The 16,772-nt window shown below is 43.1% G+C and overlaps 2 protein-coding genes across 3 annotated transcripts in view; one reads left to right on the forward strand and one right to left on the reverse strand.

Annotated features, from left to right (window-relative positions):
• The first annotated feature begins 3,711 nt into the window (after positions 1 to 3,711).
• LOC129855767 (fatty acid-binding protein, intestinal-like) lies at positions 3,712 to 5,711 on the forward strand. The gene is made up of 4 exons (XM_055923774.1): positions 3,712 to 3,849; positions 4,267 to 4,439; positions 4,985 to 5,092; positions 5,430 to 5,711. The coding sequence occupies exons 1-4, from the start codon at positions 3,783 to 3,785 to the stop codon at positions 5,478 to 5,480; spliced, it is 399 nt and encodes a 132-aa protein (XP_055779749.1). The 5' UTR covers positions 3,712 to 3,782; the 3' UTR covers positions 5,481 to 5,711.
• Positions 5,712 to 5,893: 182 nt separating this feature from the next.
• usp53b (ubiquitin specific peptidase 53b) overlaps positions 5,894 to 16,772 on the reverse strand; it is a 58,388-nt gene continuing 47,509 nt past the window's right edge. For both annotated transcript variants that reach the window (XM_055923772.1, XM_055923771.1), the window contains exons 18-19: positions 16,612 to 16,700; positions 5,894 to 10,508 (exon numbers count right to left, since the gene is read on the reverse strand). In XM_055923772.1, coding sequence (XP_055779747.1) covers positions 16,624 to 16,700 — 77 coding nt within the window. In that variant the 3' untranslated portion in view covers positions 5,894 to 10,508; positions 16,612 to 16,623. The remainder of the gene's footprint in view (positions 10,509 to 16,611; positions 16,701 to 16,772) is intronic.

Consider the following 16,772-nt stretch of genomic DNA (forward strand, 5'->3'; position numbering starts at 1 on the left):
ACAGTTGTCCACATATTCTGCTTGGGGAGGTGATTCAATCTACTGCAGAGATAGCCTGCATAGTTCTGTCCTACTATCCAGGTCAGTACCCAAATAATTCGAGCTTCTACTTTTAAAAATCCACCTTTCCAGAAACAAGTCTCTCACCGTTGCCACTTGCTATAGACCACCCTCTGCCCCCAGCTGGGCCATGGACACCATATGTGAATTGATTGCCCCACATCTATCTTCAGAGCTCGTGCTGCTAGGTGACATAAACTGGGACATGCTTAACACCCCGGCCATCCTACAATCTAAGCTTGATGCCCTCAATCTCACAAAAATTATCAATGAACCCACCAGGTACAACCCCAAATCCATAAACACGGGCACCCTCATAGATATCATCCAAACCAACTTGCACTCCAAATACACCTTTGCTGTTTTCAACCAAGATCTCAGCGATCCCTGCCTCATTGCATGCATCCGTAATGGGTCTGCGGTCAAACGACCACCCCTCATCTCTGTCAAACGCTCCCTAAAACACTTCAGCGAGCAGGACTTTCTAATCGACCTGGCCCGGGTATCCTGGAAGGATATTGACCTCATCCCGTCAGTAGAGGATGCCTGGTTATTCTTTAAAAGTGCCTTGCTCACCATCTTAAATAAGCATGCTCCTTTCAAAATGTTTGAACCGGGAACAGATATAGTCCTTGGTTCTCTCCAGACCTGACTGCCCTTGACCAGCACAAAAACATCCTTTGGCATTCTGCATTAGCATCGAATAGCCCCCGTGATATGCAACTTTTCAGGGAAGTTAGGAACCAATATACACAGGTAGTTAGGAAAGCTAAGGCTAGCTTTATCAAGCAGAAATGTGCATCCTGTAGTACACACTCCAAAAAGTTCTGAGACACTGTAAAGTCCATGGAGAATAAGAGCACCTCCTCTCACCTGCCCACTGCACTGAGGCTAGGAAACACTGTCACCACCGATAAATCCATTATAATTGAGAATTTCAATAAGCATTTTTCTACGGCTGGCCATGCTTTCCACCTGGCTACCCCTACCCTGATAAACAGCCCTGCACCCCCCACAGCAACTCGCCCAAGCCTCCCCCATTTCTCCTTCACCCAAATCCAGATAGCTGATGTTCTGAAAGAGCCTGCAAAATCTGGACCCCTACAAATCAGCCGGGCTAGACAATCTGGACCCTCTCTTTCTAAAATGATCTGCCGAAATTGTTGCAACCCCTATTACTAGCCTGTTCAACCCCTCTTTCGTATCGTCTGAGACTCCCAAAGATTGGAAAGCTGCCGCGGTCATCCCCCTCTTCGAAAGGGGGAGACACTTTAGACCGAAACTGCTATAGACCTATATCTATCCTACCCTGCCTTTCTAAGGTCTTCGAAAGCCAAGTTAACAAACAGATTACCAACCATTTCGAATCCCACCGTACCTTCTCCGCTATGCAATCTGGTTTCAGAGCTGGTCATGGGTGCACCTCAGCCACGCTCAAGGTCCTAAACGATATCATAATCGATAAGCGACATTACTGTGCAGCCGTCTTCATTGACCTGGCCAAGGCTTTCGACTCTGTCAATCACCACATTCTTATCGGCAGACTTAACAGCCTTGGTTTGTCAAATGATTGCCTCTCCTCCTGGTTCACAAACTACTTCTCTGATAGAGTTCAGTGTTGTCCGGACATCTGGCAGTCTCTATGGGGACTACCAGACTGCTACTAATACATCAATGATGTCGCTCTTGCTGCTGGTGTTTCTCTGTTCCACCTCTACGCAGACGACACCATTCTGTATACCTCTGGCCCTTCTTTGGACACTGTGTTAACTAACCTCCAGACGACCCATTCAATGCCATACAACTCTCCTTCCGTGGCCTCCAACTGCTTTTATATGCTAGTAAAACTAAATGCATGCTATTCAACCGATCGCTGCCCACACCTGCCCGCCCGTCCAGTATCACTACTCTGGACGGTTCTGACTTAGAATATGTGGACAACTACAAATACCTAGGTGTCTGGTTAGACTGGTTAAACTCTAGAATCGGCTTCCTCTTTCGCAACAAAGCATCCTTCACTCATGCTGCCAAACATACCCTCATAAAACGGACCATCCTACCGATCCTCGACTTTTGCAATGTCATTTACAAAATAGCCTCCAACACTCTACTCAACAAATTGGATGCAGTCTATCACAGTGCCATCCGTTTTGTTACCAAAGCCCCATATACTACCCACCACTGTGACCTGTACGCTCTCGTTGGCTGGACCTCGCTTCATACTCGCCGCCAAACCCACTGGCTCCAGGTCATCTACAAGTCTATGCTAGGTAAAGCCCCGCCTTATCTCAGCTCACTGGTCAACATAGCAGCACCCACCCATAGCACGCGCTCCAGCACGTATATCTCGCCGGTCACCCCCAAAGCCAATTCTTCCTTTGACTGCCTTTTCTTCCAGTTCTCTGCTGCCAATGACTGGAACGAACTGCAAAAATCACTGAAGCTGGAGACTCATATCTCCCTCACTAGCTTTAAGCACCAGCTGTCAGAGCAGCTCACAGATCACTGCACCTGTACATAGCCCATCTGTAAATAGCCCATCCAACTACCTCATCCCCATGCTGTATTTATTTATTTATCTTGCTCCTTTGCACCCCAGTATCTCTACTTGCACATTCATCTTCTGCACATCTACCACTCCAGTGTTTAATTGCTATATTGTAATTACTTTGCCACCATGGCCTATTTATTGCCTTAACTCCCTCATCCTACCTCATTTGCACACACTGTATATAGACTTTGTCGACTGTATTATTGACTGTATGTTGGTTTATTCCATGTGTAACTCTGTGTTGTTGTATGTGTCGAACTGCTTTGCTTTATCTTGGCCAGGTCGCAGTTGTAAATGAGAACTTGTTCTCAACGAGCATACCTGGTTAAATAAAGGTGAAATAAAAAGTAAAATACTACTACTCTACTACTACTGTACTACTACTAATACTACTACTACTACTACTACTACTAACTACTACTACTACCACTACTACTACTACTACTACTACTACTACTACTACTACTACTACTACTACTACTACTATTACTAATTACTACTACTAATACTAATACTACTACTGCTAATGTACTACTACTACTACTACTACTACTACTACTACTACTACTACTACTACTAATACTGCTACTACTACTGCTATTACTACTACTACGACTACTAATACTACTGCTACTACTACTACTACTACTACTACTTCTACTACTACTTGTTTACTACTACTATTACTACTACTACAGCAACTTCTACTACAACTACTATTTACTACTACTATTACTTGTCTACTACTACTTGTAGTAGGAGTAGGAGCAGCAGCAATACTGCTCTACTAAATAGATGGAAAACAGTGACTCATTGTTTATAACAAAGGAACGATCCTGCACATCCGAAGCACAGCACAGATTATCTGCGGCCACAAATAACTATGTGATAGTAAAGGGCAAAGGATGTCGAAACAATAACCTTGCATATTGTATGATCATTAAAGGGACAATTCCCATTGTACCAAAACACAGCTATTGGCACTACACAGTGGAAGATCATGACTTGTGTAGCCTTGAGGAAATATGAGCTTTACACAGCCACATCAGCATATGAGATAGGGGAGAGCGATAAGAGAGTGAGCTAACACAAGCAGTGGTTTAAAAGGCCAGGTGGTAGGCTAAGGCGGGTCACTCCTTAGAGTAGAGCCAGTCCAACCCTTCCAGCAACCATGACCTACAACGGCACTTGGAAAGTAGACCGCAGCGAGAACTATGAGAAATTCATGGAGCAGATGGGTAAGAGATCAGTAGTTTTTGGGAAATGAGTTTTGGGGGAAAGACACTTCGGCACAAACTGACTTTTGGTGGATGTTGAAAGCTAAGACAAGTAGGCCTACAAAATGTTTACATAAACAGGCATACAAAGTGCATTTAATGCAAATAAAGTAAATTATCTTTTTGTACCACAGGCAATTCAGTGGTGTGTTTGTATAAAAGCGATTTTTTATGCATTAAATGCCTTTAGATTAGAGGACTATGTATGTTTTCTGACATGTTATATGTACCTCGCACCTAAGGCACTGTAAAATGAATGCATAATATCTATCCAGGTGCTGCACTGTAGTACATCCAAATTAAATATCTTGTATAGTCGTTTACGCATGGTTCAATTCGATTTGGAGTTGGACACATGGATTGTGTCTCTGTTCACAGGTGTCAACATGGTCAAGAGGAAGCTGGCCGCTCACGATAACCTCAAGATTACCCTTGAACAAACTGGAGACAAATTTGTCGTGAAGGAGGCCAGTTCTTTCCGCACGCTGGATATGGAATTTACCCTGGGAGTCACCTTTGAATATGCTCTTGCAGATGGGACAATGCTATCAGTAAGCACTGCATTTATACAGTATTATATAGTATTATATTCCTGCAGCCATACATACAATCGCTTTGGAAGAGCCCAGGCATAGTTTTTATGTTGATGCATGGTGTATTCCCAGGAGAAGAAATTAGTAACAACATATTTGAATGGATGCATACCACAAATCCAAAGATTTCTATTCCTATCTGTTATTTCCAATAACAAAAGTTTATTGCATTATTTTTCTGCGCTCGAAGCTATTGAGAAGCTATTCAATACTTGATAATGAGTTGCAAAGTACAGGGCACAGTCCCATTGGCACTGTTCCAACATGTCCACACTAGGATACCAGTTAGAACACATTCACAATACATTTCTTCATTATGTAGTTTGCTACTGTGCATATAGGAACACAGGCCTGATGAAGTATAAAACCTTTCAGCAACTAGATGAATATTATATAGAAATATTTTTCGATGTGCAGCATGACTGCAAAAAGATTACCTGGAATGTTGCCACTTGATTCTTGGACCAGTATCATGATGGAATATTTGACCTTTCACCCATCAGGGTTCATGGGGCATGGAAGGAGACATGATGAAAGGTACATTCAACAGAAAGGACAATGGAAAGGTGCTGACAACTACCAGAGCCATTGTTGGAGAGGAACTTGTACAGGTTAGTTACCCTCTCTGGAAAATTATATTTGCATGTGAAAAAAGTCTATATGCACCCTGTTTTACACACTCTAAATGAAAACATATTTACACTTCTGAAGAAGAAAACAGGCAGCAGACCTTGGCCAGAGTACAAATCAAACGCTTGAAAGTACCTAGCTTGATTTACCTTGGAGTTTGTAATGTTGGGACTATTCCATTGGTTTAATTATACAGGGCAAACCAAATCAAGTGGAGCATTTGACAGAAGTATTTATCATGGACATGGATTTGAACCAGGTCTGGTTGTAGGATATTTTTGTTGTCATAATAAAATGTATATACTCTTCCTCCAACAGAGCTACAGCTATGATGGAGTCGAAGCCAAGAGAATTTTCAAGAGGGGTTAGAGGAAACCGATCAAACAATCCAACCACTAAGACCAGGAAGAGCTACGTTCAAATCCAGAAAGATACCATTTTACAACCTTTCTAAGCCACTGGACCACTTTAGGTCTTTGTAACGCCAACATAATTTTTAGCTGTACAAGATGCACTGTTTGTAATAGAAATGTGTAAAGCAGGTTTGATTTGCACTTCAAGTTTTGATATTTTAAGAAGTAAACACGTTTTTGAATTATTTATGGACTGATTTTCTGAATTTCTCAATGTCCACAAAATGTATACAGATATTTCTGAATATTCAAGATTAGATGAGTACAAGCACACTAGCGCAATACGCTATTGCCAATGACTATGACTCACGGTTGTCAATCATCAATAGAAATCAAGTGACTGCAAAAACCAGAGGCATACAAAAAACATTTAGTGATTGCATAATTTTAAGTTTATTAAACAATGAATAAAAATAAATGCATAGGCATCTTCAAAAATATAAAGTGTACACAGTCAGCTATACTGTACATGTTTCTTTTCAAATGGAACAAGTTAAACTTTCTCATGGAAAAAATGCAAAGGCACTCCAGATATAACAGCAGAGCAATATATACAAAGTCCATATACTCCCAAAAATACCCAGTGAGAAAAACAATTAAAACCTTTCCGCTGAAGCAAGACTTACATAAAGGAATAATAAACTGTATATTACATGAATAATTTTATGTAAAGCATTGAAATAACCAACTTCACAACAAGCAAATAAAAACACTACCAGTGAGAACTGGGAACAGTTTCATGTTGAGCTCAAAAAGATTAAAGGGGATTAATATATCAACAGCCTAGGAACATTAGTGAACAAATACTATGACATCCATTGTTGTCAGTGTCCCGGTTTGTTGAGTCTTACCCCAAATTATTTGAATGCCAAAATGTCAATACTTATTTTACCATAACAAAAATGAAATTTACCAGACATAATGGCAAAACTGTGAATTTTGAACAGCATGCATTTAAATAAATTACAAAAATCTAATGACAGATCACAATTGGATTACATTTTGTTTTGATAACTGAAAAAGGACAGCCAAGATCCTAAGTTTTCAATAGCTTTTTTCTCTTAAAGATTTGTGCACATAGATGCAGCACTACATTTTATGCTGATGAATGTGAAAAATTCTAATATCAGGGATATTGACTTGCATTGAATTTGTGCCATATATGGTAAAAAGTTTGCATTTGGAGACAGTGGCCAGGTAAACAAAACCAAAGCATGGATTGCTGTCTCACCTTGTCCATAGACTGCATAGACCAACATGTCATTTTGTAATTTGGGTGAACTATCCCTTTAAATGATTTTTTTCTGAAAGTAGCAGGGTCTTCTGGGACATGGGGCAAGATTCAGAAGTTTTGTTTTTGGTTCTGCCCAACCATGTAATTGCTTTACCTGTTCTTTGCACACATCGCAAATGGATAGAGGAACATTGCAATTAAAATGAATCATTTTGTTAATGAATCTACATACATATCCCCAGTTATGAGGGATATTGATGACTTAAATACCATAAAACTACAATGTAGCTCTGTTGCAATTTTTTGTAACAGGCAATGGAGTTGAGATATCTGGAAAGTTTTCAAGCTACATTTTCCTATAACAAAGAAGCACTTTGCATGAGCAAACTAACCATAACATTTTAAATATGTAATGACACATGATCCAAGGCAATTTCCAAATGCTGCAAAATTGCAACATAAATCATGAGCTGCAGTGTTCAGAAATCCCCATGGATAAAGTACCATCCCACCTATATAAAATATTACGGATAGTTTCCTCAAGCAAACTGTCACCAACAAAGTGTTATACTGTGAAGTGTTAAAGGTTAAATGGAGCTGTTTTTATCTCAATATCAAATCATTTCTAGGTAACAACGAAGTACCTTACTGTGATTGTTTTCAATTAAAATTTAAAAAAAGAAACAAAAATATCTTATTAGGAAATAGCAAATTCTCGAGCAAGAATCTTGCTAGGACTGTCTGGGAGTGATTTGATTTTTTTTGTTGCTGTTAATTTCGGAGAGGTTTGGAACACTCTTATTGGTCTATTAACTAATTTACTGCATGTTGATGTCACCATGGGAAGGCCAATACTCCCTCCCACCAAAACAGGCAGAAATTGCAGACGCTCTTTTCAAACAGCTTACACTAAAATGGTATTCATCATTATCACAATGTCACAGTATAATTCCAACCTCATAGTGTGGCAATATATATAGAACACAGAAAAATTTTGACTGCACTGGGCCTTTAAAGTTTTATACATTAGAATGATCTGAATGATCTGAATGGTTTTATGGATCACCAAAACTGAAGCCATCTCCCATTTGGTTATTACCTAGTACTTTTCTTCCTTTAACAATGTGAAATGTATGTAAAAAAGTTATGGTAGAAGTTATGATTCCTGGTTTTTGACTGGGAAATGACCCCTGACCTATCCAATGAAAACAGTATAAAATGAATTCTAATGTGAATTATATTTGTTTGGCTTCATTCAGAAACATCTAGAGGGCAACTTGCTATCAGATTTACCAACATTGAAATCAATTGCACCTTAAATTGCGATACTATGGGTGTCATTGACAAAAATGTATTGACACAATCATGCTTACATAGTGTCCAACACTTTGGCCCAGATTCAATCCGATCGTAGGTTATAGACATTGATGAAAACATATTGACACAATCATGCTAGCATAGTATCCCACACCTTAGAACACTATGCTTTTTTCAGACTTACGCTATTTTCCAATTGAGACAACATTAGCAGCATTTACCGTGAATAGGATCTCCGTGAATGTGGGAACATTGGCTTTAAAAGCTGCAATAGCTATAACTCGCGATCATATTGAATCCCTACAATAAATAATAACAACTTAAAGGATATTTTTGCTGTTTTCAAACTTACCTCTATTTTTTCCACTTACTCTGAAAGTAGTCTATGGGGCTAAAGAAACTGTCATCCACAGGTTTGATTTGTTTAAATTGCCACTATTAACAATTGGAGTGATAGGGGCAACTCACCATGTTCAAAATTGCGCGACCAAATCAACTCAAACACCTTCAAATCACTGGTGTGAAGGTGAACGGCAAGGCACTGGAGTAATAAACCACCCTTGCTGTCTCTGTCTGGCCGGCTCCCCTCTCTACACTGGCTTGCTAGTGCTCTCCCATTCCGTCCCTAGGAGAGGTGCATCACGTCGTGCTAGGCTTTTTTCGCTATACTCAACGTTACCTTCCTGTCCGGTTTTGCGCCCCCTTGGGCTCGTGTGGTGGAGGAGATCTTTGTGGGCTATACGCCGCCTTGTCTCAGGGTAGTAAGTCGGTGGTCTGTTGATATCCTCCGAGTGGTGTGGGGGCTGTCCTTTGGCAAAGTGGGTGAGGTTATATCGTGCCTGGTTGGCCCCGCCTGGGGGTATCGTCGGACAGGGCCACAGTGTCCCCCGACCCCCCGTCTCAGTCTCCAGTATCTATGCTGCAATAGTCTATGTTCCGGGGGGCTATGGTCAGTCTGTCCTATCTGGTGTAATTCTCCTGTCCTATCTGGTGTCCTGTGTGATCTAAGGTATGCTCCCTCTAATTCTTCCATCTCTCTCTTGCTCTCTCCTCTCCCAGAGGACCTGAGCCCTAGGACCATGCCTCAGAACTACCTGGTCTGACAACTCCTGGCTGTCCCTGTCCCCAGTCCACCTGGTTGTGCTGCTGATCCAGTTTCTGCTGTTCTGCCTGGAACCCTGACCTTTTCACCGGACCGGCTACCTTATTCCGAAACTGCTCTTTCGACCCACTCTTTAACGCTCTCTCTCTCTCTCGACCTGTCTTGACCACTGAATGCTCGGCCATGAAAAGCCAACTGACATTTACTCATGAGGTGCTGACATATAGCATCCTCTATAACCACTGTGATTAATATTTGACCTTGCTGGTCATCTTTGGAACATTTGAACATCTTGAAGAACAATCTGGCCTTAATGGCCATGTAATCTTATAATCTCTACCCGGCACAGTCAGAAGAGGACTGGTTCCTCTCTATGTTTCTTCCTAGGTTCCTGCTTTTCTAGGGAGTTTTTCCTAGCCACATTGCTTCTACACCTGCATTGCTTGCTTTGGGGTTTTAGGCTGGGTTTCTGTATACACACTTTGTGACATCTGCTAATGTAAAAAGGTCATTATAAAGATATTTGATTGATTGAAGTTACTTAGAGGTGATTTTGCCACAAATTCTGAACATAGTGAGCTTTCCCCTATCATTCCTTTTACTTTTTGGTTAGCAGTGGCTAAAGTTGGTCAAGTTAGCAGTGGTTGAAATAAATCTGATGTCTCTCCTGGCCTATAAAGTACTTGCATGGTACTGTATGTGGAAAAATTGATGCAGGTCAAAAAAGTGAAAATATCATTTAAGTAGACTCAATAACATAAACCAATTGGAATTTGGATGTCGGTTGGATACAAATGTAAAGTATGCCATGCGCATGCTCATACTGTACACATCACTATTGTTACCTCTTTATAAGTCCTCATGCAGGTTGGCTAATGCAGGTTGGCTAACATTATTACAGTTGTCTATTTAGCAGGATAACAAGAATACAAACACAATGTTGGTGTTTGTATTATGAGATTGCTGAATTTGCCGCTTATATTCGGAAACAGAATTTGTGTTGGCTACACAATCAGAGATGCACATGACCTTAAACCAAAAGGTATAGAGTGTATACTCAACAGGTAATCATTATATTTGACTGTATTATGCCTTGGACTGCCCTTTCCAACTTCCAACTCATCTATCAACATAGATACATTTTGTCTCTGACAGTGGACTATCAAACTGTATCTTACCTTAAAATACATATAAGTACTTCAGTAAACCACAGTGCATCAGTGATTTGACATTTGACACTGATTACAGTTGAAGTTCTGGGAGCAACACTTTTCCAGCCAGCAGACTCTTTGGCATCCAGTTCAATAGTTTATTTTAGATGGACATCAGACCTATGAGTAAGAAGAGGACAGTAGATTATTATGACAATAGATTATATGTGTACGCCATGAATACATTTTCACTGTTTACATTAAGAAAGATATGCCATTTAGCAGACGCTTTTATCCAAAGCATACATACATTGTTTATGTATGGGTGGACCTGGGAATTGAAACCACTGTCCTGGTGTTGCAAGCGCCATGTTCTTAACAACTGAGCAACAGAGGACCGCATTACCAATGTGTGTTATAGAGCTTGTTGCTAAAAACCTTTCTTGTCCTTACACACTTCTTGTATTGCAGACCTGGGTAAAATATCTGTCAATGTCAAATATTTTAAAATACATTTCATTTCATTTGTTTCATTTCATTTGGTTGAGTACAATGAAACCAATGCAATAATACTAGAAGTGCACCACACAAACTATATATTTTTGATTAACAGATATTTTAAAGTATTTAAAGTATTCAACCTGTGTATTTGATCTAAGTCTGGTTTATTGGTTGTGCATTTTTCAGCAATTGTTTTTGCTTGTTGTTAGAGCTGTCGCTCTCCTCATCCTCAGAAGAGGTGAGGAGAGAAGGATCTTCGGACCAAAATGCGGAGTTAGGGAAATAAGCCATTTTTATTACAACGAAAAACTGATGACACGAAAACACTATAACAAACTACAAAATAAGAAAACGACGTACAACGGAACCTGAACATAAACTTCCATGGACAAACGTAAACTTACGAACAGGAACGAACATCAAAAACGAACGAACAGCAAAACAGCTCCAAATGTGAAAAACATCGACAACACGATAGACATCACAGGAGACAATCACCCACAAACACACAGTGATAACGCCCTACCTAAATATGACTCTTGATTAGAGGAAAATGCAAACCACCTGCCTCTAATCAAGAGCCATACCAGGCAAACCAAAACCAACATAGAAACGAATAACATAGACTGCCCACCCAAAACACATGCCCTGACCATAAACACATAAAAACAACATAAAACAGGTCAGGACTGTTACAGTACCCCCCCCTCAAGATGCGCACGCCGGGCGCACAAGCACAAAGTCCAGGGGAGGGTCCGGGTGGGCAGTTGACCACGGTGGTGGTTCCGGCTCAGGACGCTGTCCCCTTACCACCTTAGTCACTCCCCTCTTCTGTCTACCCCTTCTAATGACCACCCTAAAACCACTTTCCCCTAAATAAACGGCCAACACCGGAACAAGGGGCAGCACCGGGACAAGGGGCAGCACCGGGACAAGGGGCAGCACCGGGACAAGGGGCAGCACCAGGATAAGGACCAGCACCGGAATAAGGGGCAGCACCGGGACAAGGGGCAGCACCGGGACAAGGGGCAGCACCGGGACAAGGGGCAGCACCGGGACAAGGGGCAGCACCGGGACAAGGGGCAGCACCGGGACAAGGGGCAGCACCGGGACAAGGGGCAGCACCGGGACAAGGGGCAACACCGGGACAAGGGGCAGATCCCGGCTGAAGGACTCTGGCAGGTCCTGTTTGGACGGCTCTGGCAGGTCCATGCTGGCTGACGGCTCTCTACGCTCATGGCAGGCTGACGGCTCTTGACGCTCATGGCAGGCTGACGGCTCTCGACGCTCATGGCAGGCTGACGGCTCTTGACGCTCATGGCAGGCTGACGGCTCTCGACGCTCATGGCGCTCTGACGGCTCTGGCTGCTCATGGCTCTCTGACGGCTCTGGCTGCTCATGGCTCACTGACGGCTCTGGCTGCTCATGGCTCTTTGACGGCTCTGGCTGCTCATGGCTCACTGACGGCTCTGGCTGCTCATGGCTCGCTGGCGGCTCTGGCAGATCCTGTCTGGTTGGCGGCTCTGGCAGATCCTGTCTGGTTGGCGGCTCTGGCAGATCCTGTCTGGTTGGCGGCTCTGGCAGATCCTGTCTGGTTGGCGGCTCTGGCAGATCCTGTCTGGTTGGCGGCTCTGGCAGATCCTGTCTGGTTGGCGGCTCTGGCAGATCCTGTCTGGCTGACGGCTCTAGCGGCTCCTGTCTGGCTGACGGCTCTAGCGGCTCCTGTCTGGCGGATGGCTCTGTAGGCTCATGGCAGACGGGCGGCTTTGCAGGCTCATGGCAGACGGGCGGCTTTGCAGGCTCATGGCAGACGGATGGCTCAGACGGCGCTGGGGAGACGGATGGCTCAGATGGCGCTGGAGAGACGGATGGCTCAGATGGCGCTGGGGAGACGGATGGCTCAGATGGCGCTGGGGAGACGGATGGCTCAGATGGCGCTGGGGAGACGGATGGCTCAGATGGCGCTGGGGAGACAGATAGCTCTGTAGGGAGGAGAAGGAGAGACAGCCTGGTGCGTGGTCTAGGCACCGGCTGCGCTGGAGAGGAGGAAACAGCAGGAGAGAGAACCCGGAGAGACAGCCTGGTACGGGGGGCTGCCACCGGAGGACTGGTACATGGAGGTGGCACCGGATATACCGGACCGTGAAGGAGGACACGTGCTCTTGAGCACCGAGCCTCCCCAACCCCACCAGGTTGAATGAACCCCGTAGCCCTGCCAGTGCGGCGAGGTGGAATAGCCCGCACTGGGCTATGCAGGCGAACCGGGGACACCACCTGTAAGGCTGGTGCCATGTACACCGGCCCGAGGAGACGTACTGGAAACCAGCTACGTTGGGCCGGCTTCATGGCACCCGGCTCGATGCCCAACCTAGCCCTCCCAGTGCGGCAAGGTGGAATAGCCCGCACTGGGCTAAGCACGCGTACTGGGGACACCGTGCGCTCTACCGCATAACACGGTGTCTTACCAATACGACGCCTTCTACCTCCACGGTAAGCACGGGGAGTTTGCTCGGGTATCTTACCCGGCTTTGCCACACTCCTCGTGTGCCCCCCCCCAAGAAATTTTTTGGTCTGACTCACGGGCTCCCAACCGCGTCGTCGCGCTGCCTCCTCATACCAGCGCTCCTGGGCTGTGGCTGCCCTCTTCTCCTCCTTAGGACGGCGATATTCCCCTGGTTGAGCCCAAGGTCCTCTACCGTCCAATATCTCCTCCCAAGTCCAGAAGTTCTTATTGCTCCGTCGAGCATTCCCATACCGCTTGGTCACTGTTTGTTGGTGGGTGATTCTGTTAGAGCTGTCGCTCTCCTCATCCTCAGAAGAGGTGAGGAGAGAAGGATCTTCGGACCAAAATGCGGAGTTAGGGAAATAAGCCATTTTTATTACAACGAAAAACTGATGACACGAAAACACTATAACAAACTACAAAATAAGAAAACGACGTACAACGGAACCTGAACATAAACTTCCATGGACAAACGTAAACTTACGAACAGGAACGAACATCAAAAACGAACGAACAGCAAAACAGCTCCAAATGTGAAAAACATCGACAACACGATAGACATCACAGGAGACAATCACCCACAAACACACAGTGATAACGCCCTACCTAAATATGACTCTTGATTAGAGGAAAATGCAAACCACCTGCCTCTAATCAAGAGCCATACCAGGCAAACCAAAACCAACATAGAAACGAATAACATAGACTGCCCACCCAAAACACATGCCCTGACCATAAACACATAAAAACAACATAAAACAGGTCAGGACTGTTACACTTGTTTAAGTTTACATTTGAGTGATTTAGCAGAGCAGCTTAGTTAGTGCATTTATCTTATAAAGGCCCAATGCAGCCATTTATATATCAATATCAACTCGACTCTGGGTAACAATTAAATACCTTACAGTAATAGATTTCCATTAAAATGGGCAAAAATTGCTTTTTAGCAAAATGGACTTTTCTCAAACAAAAATTTTGATAGAATATTTTATTTGTCAAACGGCAATCATCATGTCACCAGAATAAGACCTTCGATATTTATTGTAAAGGAGCAACAAGAAGTTCATCATAACTTATTATATATAGCCTAAACTTTTTCGGTTTTGCCAATGGGCAAAACTACATTAGTCGTAGTGGGAGGACCACACACCATATCATCGCGTGACTCCAAGTTTACTTCGATACGATGGTTATTATATCAATATATGTGTATAAAGGCTTTTCCGCCGACATTTCTCGCATGATACATTCACACTTCGAAAATGCACAAAATTCACACTTCGAACAAACACATTATCTGTCGGCATTTATACAATTGTATCGAAACTGCTCCCATCACAGCTGTGGATGGAAACATGGTTACTGTAAGCAAACATTTCCTCAATAAGTAGCAAAGTCAGTGCTTGTCCTGAGTAGTGGTATTGAACAGCTTAAATTCTAGTATACAGATGAATATATGTATTTATTTAACCTCTATTTAACTAGGCAAGTCAGTTAAGAACAAATTCTTATTTACAATGACGTCCTACCAAAAGGCAAAAGGCCTCCCGTGGGAACGGAGCCTGGGAATAAAATAAATACTATATAAATATAGGACAAAACACACATCACAACAATAGAGACAACACAACACCACATAAAGAGACCTAAGACAACAACATAGCAAGGCAGCAACACATGACAACACAGCATGGTAGCAGCACAACATAACAACAACATGGTAGCAACACAACATGGTAGCAGCACAAAAGATGGTACAAACAAACACAGTCAACAGCACAACGATCAAGAAGGTAGAGACAACAATACATCACACAAAGCAGCCACAACTGTCAGTAAGAGTGTCCATGATTGAGTCTTTGAATGAAGCGATTGAGATAAAACTGTCCAGTTTGAGTGTTTGTTGCAGTTCGTTCCAGTCGCTAGCTGCAGCGAACACAGGGATGTGTGTGCTTTGGGGACCTTTAACAGAAAGTGACTGGCAGAACGAGTGTTGTATGTGGAGGACGAGGGCTGCAGAAGACATCTCAGATAGGACGGAGTGAGACCTAAGGTTGTTTTTATAAATAAGCATCAACCAGTGGGTCTTGCGATGGGTATACAGAGATGACCAGTTTACAGAGGAGTATAGAGTGCAGTGATGTGTCCTATAAGGAGCTTTGGTGGCAAATCTAATGGCCGAATGGTAAAGAACGTCTAGCCGCTCGAGAGCACCCTTACCTGCCGATCTATAAATTATGTCTCCGTAATCTAGAATGGGAAGGATGGTTATCTGAATCAGGGTTAGTTTGGCAGCTAGGGTGAAAGAGGAGCGATTACGATAGAGGAAACCAAGTCTGGATTTAACTTTAGCCTTTGATATGTGCTGAGAAGGACAGTGCACCGTCTAGCCATACTCCCAAGTACTAGTATGAGGTGACTACCTCAAGCTCTAAACCCTCAGAGGTAGTAATAACACCTGTGGGAAGAGGGGAATTCTTCTTACCAAAGCACATGACCTTTGTTTTGGAGGTGTTTAGAACAAGGTTGAGGGTAGAGAAAGCTTGTTGGACACTAAGAAAGCTTTGTTGTAGAGCATTTAGCACAAAATCCAGGGAGGGGCCAGCTGAGTATAAGACTGTATGATCTGCATATAAATGGATGAGAATCATCTGCATTCCTTCTGCCTGTGCTATGTTATTGATGTAAATTGAGAAAAGCGTGGGGCCTAGGATTGAGCCTTGGAGTACTCCCTTGGTGACAGGCAGTAGCTGAGACAGCAGATCTTCTGACTTTATACACTGCACTCTTTGAGAGAGGTAGTTAGCAAACCAGGCCAAAGACCCCTCAGAGACACCAATACTCCTTAGCCGGCCCACAAGAATGGAATGGTCTACCGTATCAAAAGCTTGGGCCAAGTCAATAAAAATAGCAGCACAATATTGCTTAGAATCAAGGGCAATGGTGACATCATTGAGGACCTTTAAGGTTGCAGTGACACATCCATAACCATATATACATTTACATATATACATATATATATGTAAATATATATATATTGATTTTTTTACTGCATTAAATTAATGTGTCCTCATCATCACCAGTGAAATGAAATTACTTTGTGCCTGCCCTTCTCTCACTGATTTTGACACAGGCGAGTGCAGCATGTCATGCTGTAATGCACAAAATAAACTGCATCTGTATGCATAAAAGGATCTGGTAGCGGAGCCATCAAAAAGGTGCTGATAAGAGGAACTGTGATACATGGCAATTCCTGAAAGGTCACAGCGTATCACTTACCAGGTAATATCGTCACAAATAGCCACGCTCATCTAGTCCTTTGGCTGTCACTGGGTTCCATTTTGCAGTGGGCTTATTGCTGTTATGGCCTGTTTTTGTGGAAAAAATAAAACAATATAGATATAGATGAACTCAATGCAAAAACACACATGAAAATATAT

The sequence above is a fragment of the Salvelinus fontinalis genome, chromosome 5 (assembly GCF_029448725.1).
Source record: "Salvelinus fontinalis isolate EN_2023a chromosome 5, ASM2944872v1, whole genome shotgun sequence".
NCBI classification, from domain to species: Eukaryota; Metazoa; Chordata; class Actinopteri; order Salmoniformes; family Salmonidae; genus Salvelinus; species Salvelinus fontinalis.